The 16,643-nt window shown below is 62.0% G+C and overlaps 1 protein-coding gene across 8 annotated transcripts in view; it reads right to left on the reverse strand.

Moving 5' to 3' along the window:
* VAV2 (vav guanine nucleotide exchange factor 2) overlaps positions 1–16,643 on the reverse strand; it is a 190,334-nt gene that overhangs the window by 27,042 nt on the left and 146,649 nt on the right. For 4 of the 8 annotated variants that reach the window (XM_070252008.1, XM_070252007.1, XM_070252010.1 and 1 more), the window contains exons 6-13: positions 16,154–16,168; positions 14,879–14,977; positions 12,545–12,613; positions 11,355–11,455; positions 4,349–4,448; positions 3,308–3,403; positions 2,614–2,682; positions 1,021–1,107 (exon numbers count right to left, since the gene is read on the reverse strand). In XM_070252008.1, coding sequence (XP_070108109.1) covers positions 1,021–1,107; positions 2,614–2,682; positions 3,308–3,403; positions 4,349–4,448; positions 11,355–11,455; positions 12,545–12,613; positions 14,879–14,977; positions 16,154–16,168 — 636 coding nt within the window. The remainder of the gene's footprint in view (positions 1–1,020; positions 1,108–2,613; positions 2,683–3,307; positions 3,404–4,348; positions 4,449–11,354; positions 11,456–12,544; positions 12,614–14,878; positions 14,978–16,153; positions 16,169–16,643) is intronic. The other 4 variants (XM_023629268.2, XM_023629267.2, XM_023629271.2 and 1 more) reach the window with 1 other exon arrangement.

The raw sequence follows: 16,643 nt of genomic DNA on the forward strand, positions 1-16,643 counted from the left end.
TGGCTATCCTTAACCTCCTCCGCACTCGGGCGACTTTCTTTCTTTCTAAAGAGAAAGAAAAATGGGGTGGTATCATAGCGCTGTTCGGCAGCTTCTTTCCTTTACTTGACGGCACTGCACGAGTGTTTTCTGGCCACTTGTTTGCAGAGGCGGGGGTCCTCTGGGCTCCTCTGACCCCAGGGGGTGACGAATGGGCCTCCGGGGGCATCTTTTGCAAAAGCTTCCGTGTTGATGCGCCCTTGACAGAGGCTCGCCCGACCCTGCCACGTCCAGGGTCCGGAGAATGAAAACGTTCGCACAGAAACCAGTGGTCCTCAACCAGGGGTGACGGTTCCAGGGGACATGGGGCGAGGTCTGGAGATGCACGTAGTCCTCACCACTTGGGCCCCCCAAGTGTTGGGGAGCTACTGGCATCTAGTAGGCAGAATTCAGGGGCGCTGTTCAACATCCTACAAGGAATGGAACAGACCCCATGACAAAGAATGATCCGGCCCCAAACAGCAACAGTGCCGAGGTGGAGAAACCCTGGTCTGAGCATTCGGCGGATCTGAGAGAAGCTGGAACAGCTGGCACAGGCGGGGAAGTGTCTGCCTCCTTGGATGGCTCGTTTCCTCTCCCCGCAGGACACAGGGGCTCACCCACCACCCCAAGGCCAAGCCTCTGCCAGACCGAGGGGAGAGGGTCCTGTGAAGTGTCAGCCCTGCCTGATGGAGGCCAGGGGGATGGGAGAACCCAAGGGCAGCTCCTGGGTAGAGCCACGAAACCCTGTCCATTGTCCCTCCTGAGGACAGTGGAGATGAAGGGGTCCAAGGACAAGAGGCAGCCTCATGCCCCAACGGAGCCACACCCTCCTCCTGGACCCAAGAGAGTTGAGGGCGCAGGCCATACAGTTCCTCCCTCAGGCCCTGCCCCTTAGCAAGCGGCCTCTGCTTCAACAGTGAGGCTGTGAATGCAATGTTTAACAACATGTCTACACGGTCATAATTAACCTTCACTCTCTGGAGGGTCAGCCGCACTCACCAAGTTTTCTATAGAACTCTGAAATTCGCTGATTTTCTTCAGGGTCTCTTTGTCCCGTTTAACCTCATTTATGTACATCGCCAAGTCCTTGAAAACAATGGGGAGCGGGGTGGTTAGCAGGCACGAGACCCCACCCCCATCTGCCCAGGGCTGGCATCTTCAAAGCACCTTCCACATCCCCTGCAGGTGGCCAGCCCTCGAGGCGACACAGGGGTGAGACATGCCACCCCCACTTGAAAGATGAGGAAACCGAGCAGGAAAGGTAAAACCAGCCCCAAAGTGCACCCCACGGAGGGCCGAGAACCCCAACTCCTGCCTCCTGCCTCTTTCTACCCTGTCAAGATCCCCGCCAGGTTGGAGGGAAAACAGCCACCTGGACTCAGACTAGCCTGCTCCTTCCTCTCGGGACGGGGGCACCCGCAGGCCGCCGCCTCCGGCACAGCCTCTGCAGAACGTGGGCGACCCTGTCCCCATATTCCCCCCGCAGAACGTGGGCAACCCCATGTCTAGCCTGGCCCATCAGGCGCTGGAGCCTCCTGCTGCCACCAGGGGGCAGTGCCCGCCGCGATCCAGACAGCAGCCTTGCTGGGCCGAGCACCCAGCGCCAGGGACAGCCCGGGGACCCGAGCCCTCCCCTCTGCAGAATGTGCGCGAGCGGGCGGCCCTGACCTGCCCAGCAGGAGGACAGGCTGCCTGGGGTGGAATCCCTGAGCCAGGCTGAGGCGGGAGCTGCTTCCGGCCTCCCCTCCAGCACCTCCAGCCTGGTCCCACAAGGAGCCCCCAGCAGGCCAGAAATCTGAGAGCCTGAGGCAGAAATGTTTCGAGATGGCCCCAGGGAACAGCCCCACCACTGTGGCCGAGGTGGTACAGGCCACGGGGCTGCCTCACGGCTGGGAGCGAAGTTCTCCAGGAGCGCGAGGCAGCTCGACGGCTCTCAGCACAGACGGCCGAGCAGCAGGGGGACGCAACGCAGAGGGGGCCACCCTCCTGGGAAATGCCACCTTGCTAAGACTGAGGGTGCACAGATGTAGCCAGGTGACAAGGAGGGGGTCCAGTCTGAGCCAGCACTCAGAGGTGGAAAAGGATGGAGCGTGTTCAGGGGCCTGGGAGGGGAGCCACAGGAGGTTTCTGAGCAGGGCAGTGACATGAGCTGAGCTCTCCTTCCAGGGGCTTCCACAGACACCGGAAGGAGGGGAGAGGAGGTGTGGCGGGTGGGGTGGGCATTTCAGAAGCAGAGGCCACAGGACCGGATGACCCAGAACTGAGTCCAGTGCCTGGGAACCAGTGACAGCCCGGTAGATGTTCGGGAAAGTAGGAGAGAGGCCCAGGAGAGTGACTGTGGGCCAGGCGAGGTGACAGATGGGGACACGGGGCAGGCGCCCGGCCTGCAGCCCCTCCCCCTGCCCCTCTGCCCTTGGGTGGGTCTGGTCCCCTGCTCCCCCCCTGCTCTGCCTCCTGCTTCCCAGGAAAATCTGCACCCAAGGTCACAAAGTGAGACTTGTCAGCAAGGCCAATTCCAGTCAAAGAACACAGGCTTGGTACATTAAGTCTGAGGCTGGCCCCGCCTCTCCCTGCCTCAGTTTACCCACTCACCTGCATGGCTTCCAGTGCTTCTTTGAGCTGCTGCCTCTCAGGCCGGTCGGTGGAATGGCTCAGAAGTTCCTGGAGGGGCGAGGGGAGAGCCAGGTCACCACTTGGGGGCGCTGGCCTCTGCCCCCACCCCCAGCTCAGGCTTTGGTTGGGCTGCCCAACTCCAGCAGACAGACAGACAGCCCTCACCCAGGTGACACCCCGCTTCAAGGTAGGGGTGTCCCCAAATCCCGTGGATAACAGGGGGCCGTGAAGGCAGCACAGAGCACAGTGCTGAGCTCACAGTGACCTGTGGAGTCACTCAAGAGCCTCTCGGAGCCACTGTCCCTCCCCAGGTCTGTCTGTCCAGAAGGACTTCCTATTTCCATTTATACCGTGGCCACCAGGAAGCCCAGGGGCTGGTTACGTGATCGGCCACAGGAGCGCCTATTCTTGGTCTGAAGATGCTTTTTCTCTTTCAATTTTTCTCCTCTCTTACCCATTTTAATCATAACATTCCTTTGTTTATTTACTGATAAACACTCCTAACATACATATGTACTGAGCAGTTCCCAGTATATGCTGTGCAGTTTTTATGTGCTAGGCACAGACTGTCCTGAGTCGTCTGCTGCTTCTGTCTCAGCCCGGCCTGTCTGTGGGCCCCACCCCACTCCCCTGGAGGCCGCCAGGCGCGCGCCCGCCCCCGGCGGTGGCTCACCTTCAGGAGGAGGTGGTACTTGAGCACCCTCTGCATGGGGACCACAAGCAGGTCTTGCAGCTTAAACTTCCCATCCTGGACCTTCAGCGTGCATTCCTGGGGCGTCAGGAGCAGCAGGTCGATAAAGAGCATCCTTGCCCAGGGACGCTGGACCCCGACACTCCCATCCCCCAGCCTGGGGGGCGGGGGGAAGACCTAAGCCCTGAACTGGGGCCCGGGGGTCTGGTTCTTCTCTGGCCCGGCTCCCAGAACTGGGCAGCATCTCCCAAAGCCCTCCCCAAACCAGGTGAGTGCGGAGGGGCGGGCTTCACAGCAGGCGGGCAGGGGGCCTCAGGGGTCTGCAGTGGCCACGGGAGGACTCTGGGATTCTGAGCGACCCCTGGCCCGGCATCTACCAGGCCTGCCCAGAGACCCTTGGGGCAGCCAGCTCAGGAATCAGGGGTTCCCCACTGGCTGCTGGACACACGGGGGCATCGTGAGTCTCCAAGGGGCACACTCCCAGCATTGCTGGAGCAAAGGGGCCTGCGCCAGCATCCGCCCCGGACACAGGGTTTGACTGGCCAAGTACAACGTGGGAACCCAGCCTCCGGGAGCAGCCCGGCTGCCCCCGATGAGGGCGGGGAGGAGAGGGGCCTGGAGAGGGGCTCATGTGGGGAACTCGACAAGAGCCAGAGGCAGGCCCTCGGCCTGGGGTGAGAACGGGGGAGGGGTGGGAGGCTCCACGGCTCCCACAATCGTCCAGGGTCTTGGGGTCCACACAGGCCAAGGTCAGAGGTCAGTCACTGCCCCTCACTGAGCCAGATCTGGTCCCAGAGGACTCAGGCTGTGTTCTGGCCCGGGATGAGGACTTCTACCTGCCTATTCCTCACCCCAACAAAACGCAAAGGAAACAAAAATCATCTGCTAAAAACATCTACAAAATAGTCACATGGCTACCCTGGCTCCCACCTTCCTCTCAAATGGGCAAGCGGAAGGCAGCGAGCTGCAACCTGGGAGCCGACCAGGGACGGGCTGGGGGCCACCCGGGAAGCCCCCCCGTACCTCAACTTTTTGTCTGAAGTCCTCCCGGCCGGCGAGGAGCTGGTTCAGCGTGTTCTGGGCGTGCTCCATGTGGCTGCAGTATTCCCCGTAGATGAGGAGCCTGGACGGTGCACACACATGCACACTTTGCACACTCGAAGGCTGATAAGCCACTGGCCCCGCGGGCCTGCCTGGGCTTCCCGGGAGGCTGCGAGCGATGGCAAAGTGCTCTCTCCCCGTGACAGCCCCGTACGCGCTAATACGCTTAACAGTTTTGTTCTTGTGTGGCTGCTGTCTCCCCCTTGCCGAAATCCCGCCAGGCGCGGAGCGGGGCTGCCAACATGCTGGGAGGAGGGGCACCCCCACTCTCCCAGAACCAGTGGGCCCTCCTGTGGTTCTGTTTCAGGTCAGGACTGGGTTTGGGGATGTGGTTCTCACCACCCCCTCCCACCCCTACAAGGGGCTAAAGCAGAGAGGAGAGAAGCCCCTTGTTCCCCCAGGGCTGGGGGACCCCAGGAAGGTCACACGCCCACCTGCAGGCCCGTCCTGGCTCTGGACTCGCTCCGGGGGGTGGCCCTTGTGCTGATATTTTGGGGTGTGTGGACCCCGGGGTCAGCCCTTACTGCTTCCACGAGGCACCGACGCCCTCTGCCTGGGTTCTCAGGGCAGGGTGACATCAGCCCCGAGGGCCCTGCTCGTCATCTGCGACCTGGACATGGCTGTGCTGGCCTCGGGGTGCCAGAGGCGCCGCAGATGCAGAAGATGCTCGGGGCGCAGGAGCTCGCTAATCCAGCTCCACCCGCTGCCCACTCCTCGCTGCTGCCCATCACGTCCCCACCCCCGCAGTCATCACGATTCTCAGCCCAGAGTCCTCATGCTGCTGTCTCCCAGCCCTGACGCCCTCTGCTGTGTCCCCGCCTGTCCCCCAGGGCCACTGGCTCTTCAGACTGGCGCTGCAGCACTCTCGGGGCCTTGGGCTACTATCCTGAAACTTCATCTTTGAAAACCTGTCACCCGACTACAGAGCAGAATCCCAGAGAAGGACCGCGCAGGCGACGATGGCAATGACAAGGGTGACAGTGATAGCCACCACCCACAGGAGCCACGTGACGCACAGCACGTCGTGACCCTTCACCCACTCATAAAGGCTGGAGGGATCAGCCCCATTCTCCAGGCAGGAACCGAGGCCTCAAGAACTTGCTAAGAGTCACCAGCCAGTAAGCGGTGACGGCCTGGCCTGGCCACAGTCTCAGCTTCATCGGGAAGCTGCGCCGCGTCCACAGTGGTCTGTCCTGGCTCTGGGGAGCTCAAGGCAGTCTCTGGGAGCAGGTCAAGGTGACCTCAGGGCCATTTCTCTGTCCGTCGTGGACACTGCTTCACCCTGGCACCTGGTGAGGCTCGGGGCAGCCGGCTGGGCCTGTCTCTGGCCCGACTCCCGAGGAGGCTGGCACTCAGAAAGAGGCGGCCTGGTCTGCGGGACCCCTAGGCTCTCGCTGTTGGGCCCTAGGGGCCGCGGTCACCACAGCTGGGCCGGACATTGGCTCTGCCACATGAGCCCCAGGGCAGGTCTCCCCTCCCCCGGGCCCTGGGGGTTTGGGACAGATCACACCCCATTCCTCCCGGCCCTGGAGTTCCAGGCTTCCTGAGAACAGAGCGGCATGCCAGTATTTCTGACCAGAGAACACGTCATTTCAGAACAGCCCCGAGTTGGGCACAGACGACACCTCCCGAAGCACCTCTCAGCTTCCGACAAGTGTTCGGGATGCACTGTTTGTTCTCTGTGTGGTCGGAGGCTCCGGGGCCTGCACTGGGCCGAGCCACCTGCACGTCCTCAGGCCACCCTGAGGGCTCTCTCCCGCCTGGGCCTTCGGGGAGGCTCCCAGGCTCGGGGGCCAGGATCCTCCGACTCCAGCGAGACACCGTGGTCCAGTCCTGAACCGGCACAGAGGCTCACCTTCCGGCCACGGCAAAGTGAACGCCCGGCTGCGTCCTGCGTCCACAGCCTGGCGGCGAGAGACACCGACCAGGGGCCACTTTGCCCTGGTTTCCACTTAAATGAATCTGTTATTAAACTGAGAATTTTAATAAAAAACTTGATTAAAACCCATCGTCTCTGGAAGCAACTGGGGACGGATGGGAGACTCAGCCGTTCCCGGGCACGTCTTAAGGGAGCCGACCCGACCCGGGATGGCCCAGCCCCCATCGAGGGACATCTGTGGGCAGGAAGAGCTCTGAGTGCAGCCGGCAGATACTACTCGCAGCCCAGGTCGCAGAGGCCCTGCCTCCCACTCTCTCTCAGTGCCCTTCTGTGCCCCGCAGGCCTCCTAGGCACTCGGTGCTCTGGAGCCGGCCGAGCCGGCCTTGGGTGCTCCCCTTTAACTTCTGCACTCCCCTGGCTCACCTAAGCCCGAGATTCTGGCCCACAAGGTGTGCACAGAGGGGGTCCCAACTCCGCTTTCCTACAGCACACCCCACCAGACCCCACGCATCAGCCACAGCTTGGCTGCACAGGCAGCTTTCTCTGCCCCGGCAAACTTCTATTCATCCCTCAAAACCCTACCCCATCATTTCCTGCTCTGTGTCCCGGCGGGGCCAGACAGAAGAGCAAGGAGACAGATCAGGGAGATGTGGGGCAGAGGCCTGGCCAAGTGGGGTGGGGGACAGCCCTGGGTCACCCAGTTGCCCACCTCTGAGCTCCATGGACAGGCCTCACACCTCCTCGCGTCCCAGTGTAGGTGACCACAAGCCCCCTGCCTGGACTTGGGACTTTCTTTTCATCTGTAAATGGACAGGGGCGGGGACAGTGGCATTGACAGCAAGTGGGAGTGCCATCGTGGGGCAGAGAGAGAAGCTTTAATAATGATCTAGATGCAGCCACACCTGAGCTCAGCCCATCCTCCCAAAAACACCACCTCGAGGTCAGGGGCTCTGAGGCTCAGAGAGGGGAGATGACTCTAAGGTCACCCAGTAAGTGAGTGGCAGGGCCAGACTCCAGAGTGAATCCCATGGCTCCCAGCCCAGTCTGTGAGGCCCCGCCAGCCTCTTCTGAGTCTCGGGAAAGGAGGGCTGGACAGAGTGGGAAGGAGCGGTCCGTCCAGCTCAGAGGGTCCCACGCAGCCCTGCCGGATGGGGCAGCCAAGCGAAGCCCTGCGGGGGTTCCAGGAGCCTGGACGTGGGAGGCCCTCTCCGTGCACGCCTGGCCAGGACCACCCACCCTTGGGCTTTGAGGATAAAATGACCCGTGAGCAGAAATCCAGCCGGAGCTCAGTGTCACCCAACTAACGTTCGGAGATGCCAGAAGCCACCGAATGCAAAATGCTCCCCCGTCTCGGAGCCTTTCCATCCACACACTCTCGGACCTCCCGTGGGTCGGGGGTCCGGGGGAACTGGCCTTTAATTGTATTCTGATCCGGCCCCTCCTAAAAGCTAGTCCTCCCACCTTCCTTCGGGGCCACTGACTCCCCGCGGCTGCTTCCCTTTGCAGTGCTTCTGCCCCACGTCCATCCAGCCTGACCCACTGACCCTCTAGAAGTCAGGCTCCAGGCCCAGCTTGGCCAGCCCCAGCTATCAATAAAAATAATGTGGCTTTATGTTACATCCACATCTGTAAAATGCAAGCCTTTCCCAAGGCCTACTTCCCTCTGTGTGGGAGATGTCCCCTTCAGGGCCACAGGGCGAGGCTAAGAGGAGCATCTGCTTTGTCTGAGCACCGAGGCCACATTAATGGAAGCATAACCTCCAAAAAGAGGGAGATGATTGTCCTCTGCCACTTGGCACTGGTCATACCACACTTGGATGCTACTCATCCTTCATCCGTGATGAGCTGCCAGGATCTTGCTGCTAGAATCGCTCAATGGCTTCTCCCGCCCTCATAAAAAAATTCTAAATCCCTATCTTGGCCAAGCAGACACCTGCAGAAGCCTCCAATGGTTCCTTAGAGAACTTCCTCCTCGCCCACTTCACTCCTGCTCCTCTGGCCTCTGCTAGTTCCCAAAACAGCCTCTCGCAGGGGCCTTCCCATCACTTCTATTCCGCCCCCCGCCCAGAGCTGATCTGCTCTCACCCAGGTCCTCAGGGCGCATCCTCCGCCCCGGGCCCCCTGCCCCCGCCCCTCCCTGTGCCCTTGGGCTCTCCCACAGCCACGGTGAGGCCTTCATCTGTGGACTTGTTCCTGTCTCTCCCCGACCCACGCAGAGCAGGGCCTGTTCTGTTCACCACGGTGCCCTTGGCCCAGAGCTCAGGAGCTGCACACAGCAGGCACTCTATAAATGCTTGTGGGATTAAGAAACCAGCAAACATCAGGACCGTAGGGGCTGACTTGGAAATAAGAAGAGAAAGTGGCAGGAGGTGGGCGCTGGGATGGAACCACATGACTTGGCAAGTGAACTCTGATGAAACTCAGCCAGCTCTTCCCCAGAGGGACCCCAACCACAGGGCCTGGGCCCCTGGAGCCTTGCTGGGCAGGTGACGGAGCAGCGCGTCGGGGGAGCTCCTGGTGCTGGAACACGTTCCACTCACGGCAGCAGTTTTCAAAGGTGGAGATGACCATCATTCCCGGAGGAAACAAGGCCCGGGAGCCAGGTCAGGTCCAAGGCTGCGCGCGAAGGATGGCGGCCAGCTCTTGTTTAAGGGCAAACGGACTGTGGGGACAGGCCAGACAGCCGAGCTCTTGGGCCGGGTATGCAGAGGTTCCTGGGGGAGGGCGGGTCATCCATCTGTCCCTTGGCCACGTGGCCAGCCATTTTTGCCCTGGAGCTGCGTTAATGGGCCTCAGAATGAGTCGAGCGTCATCCACGGCCCCCCACCCCCACAGCTGAGCAGCAGCACTAATGAGGGGCTGAGCCACGTCTGCTTATGTCTGCCCCCGGGGGGGGGTCAGGTCTGACAGTCAGCTCGAGCCCACCAGCTGGGTGCCGACAGCTCGCCTGGCACACTGGCTCACAGCCAGGTGAGAGGCAAACCTTGCTGGGAGCAGGGGGCGGGTTCAGGAGCCGGCCTGACCCCTAGCCCCCCTTTGCATCCCTCCCCTGAGGCCGGCCAGCATGCTCACACCTGCCGTGGCCTGGAGAAATGTAGTCTGCTCTCCTGGCCACCTCTGCCACCTGGTCGCGGGCACTGCCTACCCATTCATGGCTCCCGGGAGCCCCCCACCCCGTGGCCCCTTAGAAAGCAGACGCAGGGCCCTGTCCACTCAAGAGGGGAGAAAGCACCTTGCCAGGAGCCAAGGGGCACACAAGGGGAGCACCTTCGGGTCTCCTAGGGGAGGGTGCCTGAGCATCCAGCCTGGGGACGGGCTGCCTGGGTCGGGGGGTGTGAGCTGAGCTGACAGTCACCTGGTGGGAGGAGGACGGGTTACACCCGGGTGCCAACCAGCCCCCTCGGGCCTTCTACAGCTCCCAGGACCCCCTCAGACCCTGGAGAGTAAGCCCGGGAGCTGGTATTTCTAACAGGCTCCCAGGCGGCTCTGAGGAACAGCCAGGTTCAGGAGTCATTAAGACAGAACCTTCAGGAACCCGCTCCACAGACTCTACGAGGGGAAGAAAGCAAGGCGCTGCCTCCCGATGGTTCTCCTGAGGTTTTGTGGCTGAAAACCCCACCTCCCGGGCCGCCTGCAGGCCGCCTGCAGCGCCAAACACCCTGCTGAGCCCGTCTCGTCCTCATGTCGTCCTTGTCAGCAGCCCCTTTTAAAGGACCCGCTGCCAAGGCTCAATGGTCAGAAGCAGGGGCCCGCGATCCCGCTCGGACGGTAGAGCCATCCTGACAGCTGCCCCCTCACCTAGTCAGCAGCTTCCAGAATCCCAACCCTCTCCCTGCCAGATCCCGCAGGGCATTCCAGAGAAGAGAAGGCTGCCTTCACCCCATCCATCAACGGGTACGGGGTGGCTAAAGCAAGGAATCAAAGAGGTTCAGAGAGGCTTTGCAGCAGCGACGGAATTAACCCAAAGAAGGGTCCCTGCACTGGTCCTCAGTGGGTGGTCACGCTCCTCCATCCAGTGTTCCTTCTGGACGAGGGGCCTGGACGGCCACTGGAGCCATGCTAACGGGCGTGACTACTGCAGGCGTCCTTCTGGTGTAAGGAGGCCGGCGCCGTCCCTGCGTCCAGACTCAGCCCGACCCCGGGGCGCAATCCGGGCCCCTCAGCTTCTGACCAGGAGCATCTACACCCTGTGGGCTTCTCGGACGTTTGCCCCAAAGCCTCAGAGACTTGGATGAGACCACAGTTGGAGGAGCGAGGACTCGGCGCTTCTCGGCCCCGGAACCACCGTCCCCCGACATCCAGGACCGGTTTACACCAGGACAGTTGAGCACCTGTGCCTGCCGCTGTCACCATGCACCCCTCACCTGTCCGTCCACCCAGGTCCAGGACCTTCTGCCCACCCGGCCACCAAAGCCCTTCGCTGGTTGTGGACCAGCTGTGTCAGTGGCACAGGCCCGGCCTCAGTTTACCCTCATGGCACCAACACCATCCCTGTCCCTAAGTGAAAAGTACGGAAGTCAAGGCACAGTGTCATGCACAGGCAAGGCAGCAGGGAAGCGGCCTCAGCCCTGGGGACCCCGGAGTCTGAGCTCTCAGCCACGTCCTGCTGAAGCCCCTCACTCAGACCTTTGCGGGGGCGGGTTTGGGTTCTGTCCAGCAGCAGCACCTGCCACATGCCACCTCCCCACCCGATGAGCTCCAGGGGGCAGGCTCCCCGGGTGCCCAATTCCCCTGGGTCCTGGGCACACTGCAGGCGCCCTGTGATGGCACAAATGTCCTTCAGCTGCCAAGACCCCCAGGGACAGAGGCAGAGGGAGCTGCCTCCTCCCATCCAGGCCGTCTCGGGGGTGCCCTCCCAGCGTGATGGCGGGGATGGTGGGCAGCCTTCTCAGTTTACAGGTGAGGACAGCAGTCTGGAGGGGCACAGCCACCTGCCTTGGCACCACAGTGAGAGATCCCACCTCACCCCGCCAGCTCTGCCTGGTCCCCAGCGTGGAACCAGAGAGGCGCCCGGACAGGGAGGGGCCGGTGAGGCGACCTGCCACTCACCTTTCCTTGAAGTCGAGGAAGACCTTGGCCAGAGTACTACCCCCTGCCATCATGGACACGTCGATGGCCCTCAGGAAGCTGTGATGCACCTTAATTAGGTCCTGGGACGAAAAAGCAATTCGCACATGAACGGGCTATGAGGACAGGAGGAGGGAGGTGCTCTTTAATTACACTTCTCCAGATCTGTTTACGAGACAGGCCCGGGTGCTGGGTGGGGCCACAGAAATGCCAGGCTGTGGTTCAGCGGGAAGGTGCTCTGGTGATGGGCGCACAGGGGGACCTGAGCCCATGAAGTCCTGAGGGGAGGCATCCACAGCCTGCATCAGCCTGCGTGAGGAAGCCAAGGGGCTCTTGGGGGCGGCCTGGGGTCACAGCTCTGAGGGATGGAGTCTCCGTCGCAGAGCAGGGCCTCAGGCCTGGGGAGGTGCGCTTCCCCACGTTTCAGAGCAGATGGGTGACCAGTAGGCAGCTCCTGTTCTGACAGTGGCCATTTGCACTGGCCACGGCAGGATGAACTCCGGATCGGCGGCATGGAGAGCGAGGAATCCAGAGTCTGGACCAGCCCCGAGCAGGCGGCGACCAGTGCCCACCCCTCGAGCTGATGAGGGGCCAAGGGAGACTGGTGGGAGTGGCCGCACTGGCTGTTGGCACCCTGCAGCCGCCAGGCAGAGGGGAGGAGCAGGAGCCGGCGTTCCTGGAGGAAGCCCATCCATGCGCAGCTTCTGGAGCCTCAAGCCAGCTCGCCCTGCTCTGCTGACCACGTCCAGGTGAACCTGCCCACAGGGAGTCGCCCTGTGTCCGCGTTCAGACATCCGCAGAGCAGGGAAGGGGGCCCTGCTCAGAGGGGTGGAGGGGACGCATTTCTCTCTGGCTGCTGACAAAACCCTCACACCTCTGCCAGGACGTGTGCTTCTGAGCCACACCCACCGGCACAGACAGTGGGCAAGGAAGGCTCCCACAAACCACAGCCTCCTGTCTCCTAAAACCAAAGTTCCCAGGGAGAAGGGCAGGCTGCTGTCCTCCTCCCGTCTGTCAGCCATAAAAATTTCCTTTAGCCAGGAATAGCAGTGCCACTGGCAGGGACGCAGGTCTCCAGGACCCCCGGGGACAGCAGCGTGGGAGCCCGCCTGATGCTCAAGCAGGTTAGGAAGCAGAACCCGGTGTGGCAGGCTGGGGGCTGGGACCCTCACCTCCAGGTTGATGAAGATGGCCGCCATGTCCGCCGGGCTCAGCACCAGCCTCAGGGGCGCCATGTAGTTCTGGAAGAGAGAAGCCCATTGCTGCCATCTTGGCCTGGAGGGCACCAGCCACCTTTGAGGCCACAGCCATGGCGGGAGGGGCTCTGACCACTCCAGCAAGGTCCCTGGTCCACAGACAGGGACAGCTCCACAGGCCTGGCTCGTGGCAGGTGCTCGTTACTGGAGAATGCACGTGTTCGGGGGAGATCTGGGCTCCGTTCCGCAGGGCGAGTACAGTGCAGGAAGGTGCAGGGCCAGGTGCATGGGGCCTGAGTATCCATCATGTAAGTGCCCACACCCGCTACAGAGGCCACGACCTACGGGGGGGCCACTCAGTGTGGCACTGGACTTCAACCCTGCAGCAACCCAGGTGGGTGCTGCTATAGCTGTTTGAGACATTTGAGGAAACTGAGGCCCGGGAGGTGGAGGGCAGCCCCCAAGGGTACGGCGACAGGGCCAGCATTCCCACCCCTGACTCGAACTGCTGTGCCTGCATCCTGAGTTCGACCCTGACCCTGCCATCAAGAAACGTCCTCCGCCCGCAGGAGCCCCACGTGGACGGAGCAGCTTCGCCCCTCAGATGAGACGCGCTTGTGCAAAACTGTGGACTCCCGCCCCGGAGGCCCCTGCAGGGAGGGACCTGCCACCCTCTCCTCTCCCTGCCCTTCTGCCCCGCGGGGTCCTGGCCCCCGGACCTCTCCTTGGCTGCCATACGGAACGGGAGAGAATTGTCCAAGTGATCAAGCACAGATGGCCAACAGATGCGGCCGAGTGGTTTTCCCCACGCCCAGGACGGGCTGGCACGGGCCTATGACTCGGTGTCCTCACCTGTGACATGGGGACAGCCACACTACCTGGAACTGTTGGGGGAGGGTTATAAACACATTTGTCCTTGGAAGTGCTCAGGACACCGCACGCCTGGCCGTGCACCCTCCCGCTCAGCCCCCAGGTGCACTGCGCCCGGGACCGCAGCACCTCCCTCAAAAGCCGCGGCCCAGGGTGGAGACGGACCGCAGCGCCCCGCTGGTTTTCTGCACTGGGACTTGGGCCACACGGAGGAAACGAGGAGGTCTGCAGGGTCCTGGAAGGAGCTGCCTGGGGCCAGGACTCGCAGCGGTGGGACTGCAGGCAGGGGGAGGGGAACGGCGAGGGCCAGGGGTGCAGCCAGGACGGGGCCTGGAGGGTTTGCTGAAGGGCCGGTGGTTGGTGGGGCTGTAGGGTGGGCACACAGTGCTCGGGGGCAGGAGGAAGGGAAACATATCAGAGGCCTGGGCCAGACCTGGGGCCAAGGGGCATCGCGGGACTCCCAGCTGGAGGCTCCATGGTGCCCTGAACAGTGAGGGACCCACTTAGGTGTCCCCACTGTGGCCAGTCTTGACCCTGCACCGCAACCAAAGAAAAGTCAGGAAGGCTCCATCCGAAAACAATGCTGGTCCTCTCACCCCAGTAAGCTGTGGCCATTGGCAATGAGGATGCCCAAGTGACAGGGAAGTGCCACTGAGCCAGTGCCCATGGGAGGCCAGAGCGGGGCGGGGGCAGGAGAAGGCCCATCGGTGGTCCTCTAGGAGCTTGGCGGGCAGCAGCAAGAGAGGACTGACAAGCCACTCAGGGGAGCACAGCGTCTGCCATGGGGGCTCCAAAGGCTCACATCATCGGGCCTCACTACGTCCCAGGTGCAGGACACTCACAGCCACCTACGGGTGGTGCTGCTGTCACCTCAACTTACAGAGGGGGGCTGACCACAGAGAGCCCTAGGTGAGAAGGTATACACGGGAGCTTGCCCCAGCGCCCCGCCTGGGCGAGAGAGTATACAGAAGGAGCTTGGCCCGGCACCTGGCCTCAGGGAGAGAATATACAGAAGGAGCTCAGCCTGGCACCTGGCCTGGGGGAGAGAGTATACAGAGGGAGCTCAGCCTGGCGCCTGGCCTCGGGGAGAGGGTATACAGAGGGAGCTCAGCTCAGTGCATTGAGGAGCAGAAGCCAGGATAACGCACAGCTTAGGCTGGAAGGAGCTGCAGATACCAGCTCAGGACGGTCTGGGGCCCAAGCTGAGGGCCAGGAGATGGGTGGGTGGCAGCTGCCGCAGAGAACGGCCTGGGTACGGAGCACAGCTCAAGACGGGGCCGAGGGCAAGAGGGCTGCGGAGAAATGGGGAGGGCAGCCTCTTTGCTGGTGAGCGGTGCCTGATGCCAAAGCCGAGAGGGCCACAGAGCCCCTCCACTCGTCCCCACTGCCTTGAGTCCCTGCCTGTGATAGCACCCCCAGGAGACCGGGGCCCACATCCACCTTCTCAATGTCCTCCAGGGTCCGGTAGTACTTGGCTTCAGTCTCCTGAATCTCCAGCAGGCAGCAGTTCCTCTTGTCATCCTCGGTCATGCCCATTTTCTAGAGGAAGACACGAGATGTTGGCCAGGACCCCTGGCGGGCCCACCGCCTGCTGACCGCCCACATGGGCTTGGCTGTGGGGTCACTAAGTATGAATGGTGGGGCCAGATGGGAGGCAGAAAAGGGGCCCAAGCCCTTCCTCTCCCTTTTACAGATAAGGAAACTGAGGCACAGGGAGGGGATGTGGTGTGAACCTGAGAACTGGTGACAGCTCGGAGGAAGGCATGGAAGCTTCCAGAATCCAGGCTCCTGCTGCCCTATTCTGAATCTCAGTCTTCACCAGATGGGGTGAGGCCCTCAGTAGCTACCCCCTCCAGCATATACAGCAGGTATGACACACTTAAAGAGCCTACTGTGTGCACAGGGAGAGGCTGTGACCAGCTGCCTGAGGACCCACGTCTGCTAGCTGAGTGGCTGTCTCAGCACCGGCCAGTTAGCGGCTCAGAGGAAGACACCAACTCCCCACAGGGCTGGACCTTCCGAGTGTCCACTGCCTCCAACCAGGGTCCTGAGATAACAGCCCATTGGCAGGGATCACTGGGGTACAGGCCTCCACGACAGGACCTGCCCCCACCTCCAGGGAGCACGTGGCCGAGGGCGGGGCGGGTGGGACTGACCAAGAGTGTGGCCACAGGGGCCAGGGAAGAGGCAGCAGAGGGTGACTGCTGGGAGGCAGCTGTGATTTTCCAGACGCTCTCCTTCAGTTCTTTTAGGCTCAGGGAGCCACATCTGCCCTAAAGGCTCTGGGGAACGGTGTGGGGTCATGCGACAGGCCATTGGGACTCCATCCACCCTAACATCATCCTCCTCCTCCAAGAAGTGCCCAGGGCCCCACTTGAGTTTGCGGGGGCCGCAGCTCTCCAATGCAACATGCCAGGCAGGCACATGCCCCAGGGGCCTGGCAGGTCAGTGGCCAGGGTCAGGCAGGAGGCCCCCCAGGTCTCCTTCCCGAGCCCAAAGCGCCGCTCAGCCTGCGGGCTGCACTGTTACTCTCGGAGCTTCATGCGGACGTTGAGGGTCCATGATCTCCCTAAAACCACGTGTAAAAATGTGGTGCCCCACCGCATCTCCCTGGGGACGGGGTCTGGAGTTTTTCCAGGGATTTGAGACCTCCCGGAAAGGTGGAGGAAGGTGGTACCGTCAGAACTTCCCGGTTCCCCTCCAGCGGCCACTTACCTGCATGTATCTAATCTGAAAGCATGGAGAAATAAACAACAGAAAGGACCTATTAGCGGTGGCGGCTTGTGACTCAAGCTGTGCTTGGGGAAGTGAGGGAGGTGCTCCCACATTTAGCCAACAGCCCCAGAGATCACAGCTCCCCACCTGCCCGCACGTCAGCCTGGCTGGGTGGGGGACAGCACTGGGACCGAGCATGTCGTCAGAGTCTTCCCCACATCTTGGCTCTGAGAGTGGCACCTGCCATGCTCTGGCTTTATCATCCTTTGCAAAAGTCACCAACCAGACACGATGGAGGGGGAAATAAAACCAACTGTTTCATCTCAGAGGAGGTGGCAGGAGGTGGGAGGCCCCCCTGCTTGGATCAAAAGGACCGCTCGTGAGCACCAGCACCAAGCGAGCCTTAGGATGCTGAGCTGAGCGGGGCAGGGGGGACACCAGCTTGTCCCCAGGACACAGGCGAGCATCTCCCCCCAGGCCCCCGCAGGTG

The sequence above is a fragment of the Equus caballus genome, chromosome 25 (assembly GCF_041296265.1).
Source record: "Equus caballus isolate H_3958 breed thoroughbred chromosome 25, TB-T2T, whole genome shotgun sequence".
Classification (NCBI taxonomy): Eukaryota; Metazoa; Chordata; class Mammalia; order Perissodactyla; family Equidae; genus Equus; species Equus caballus.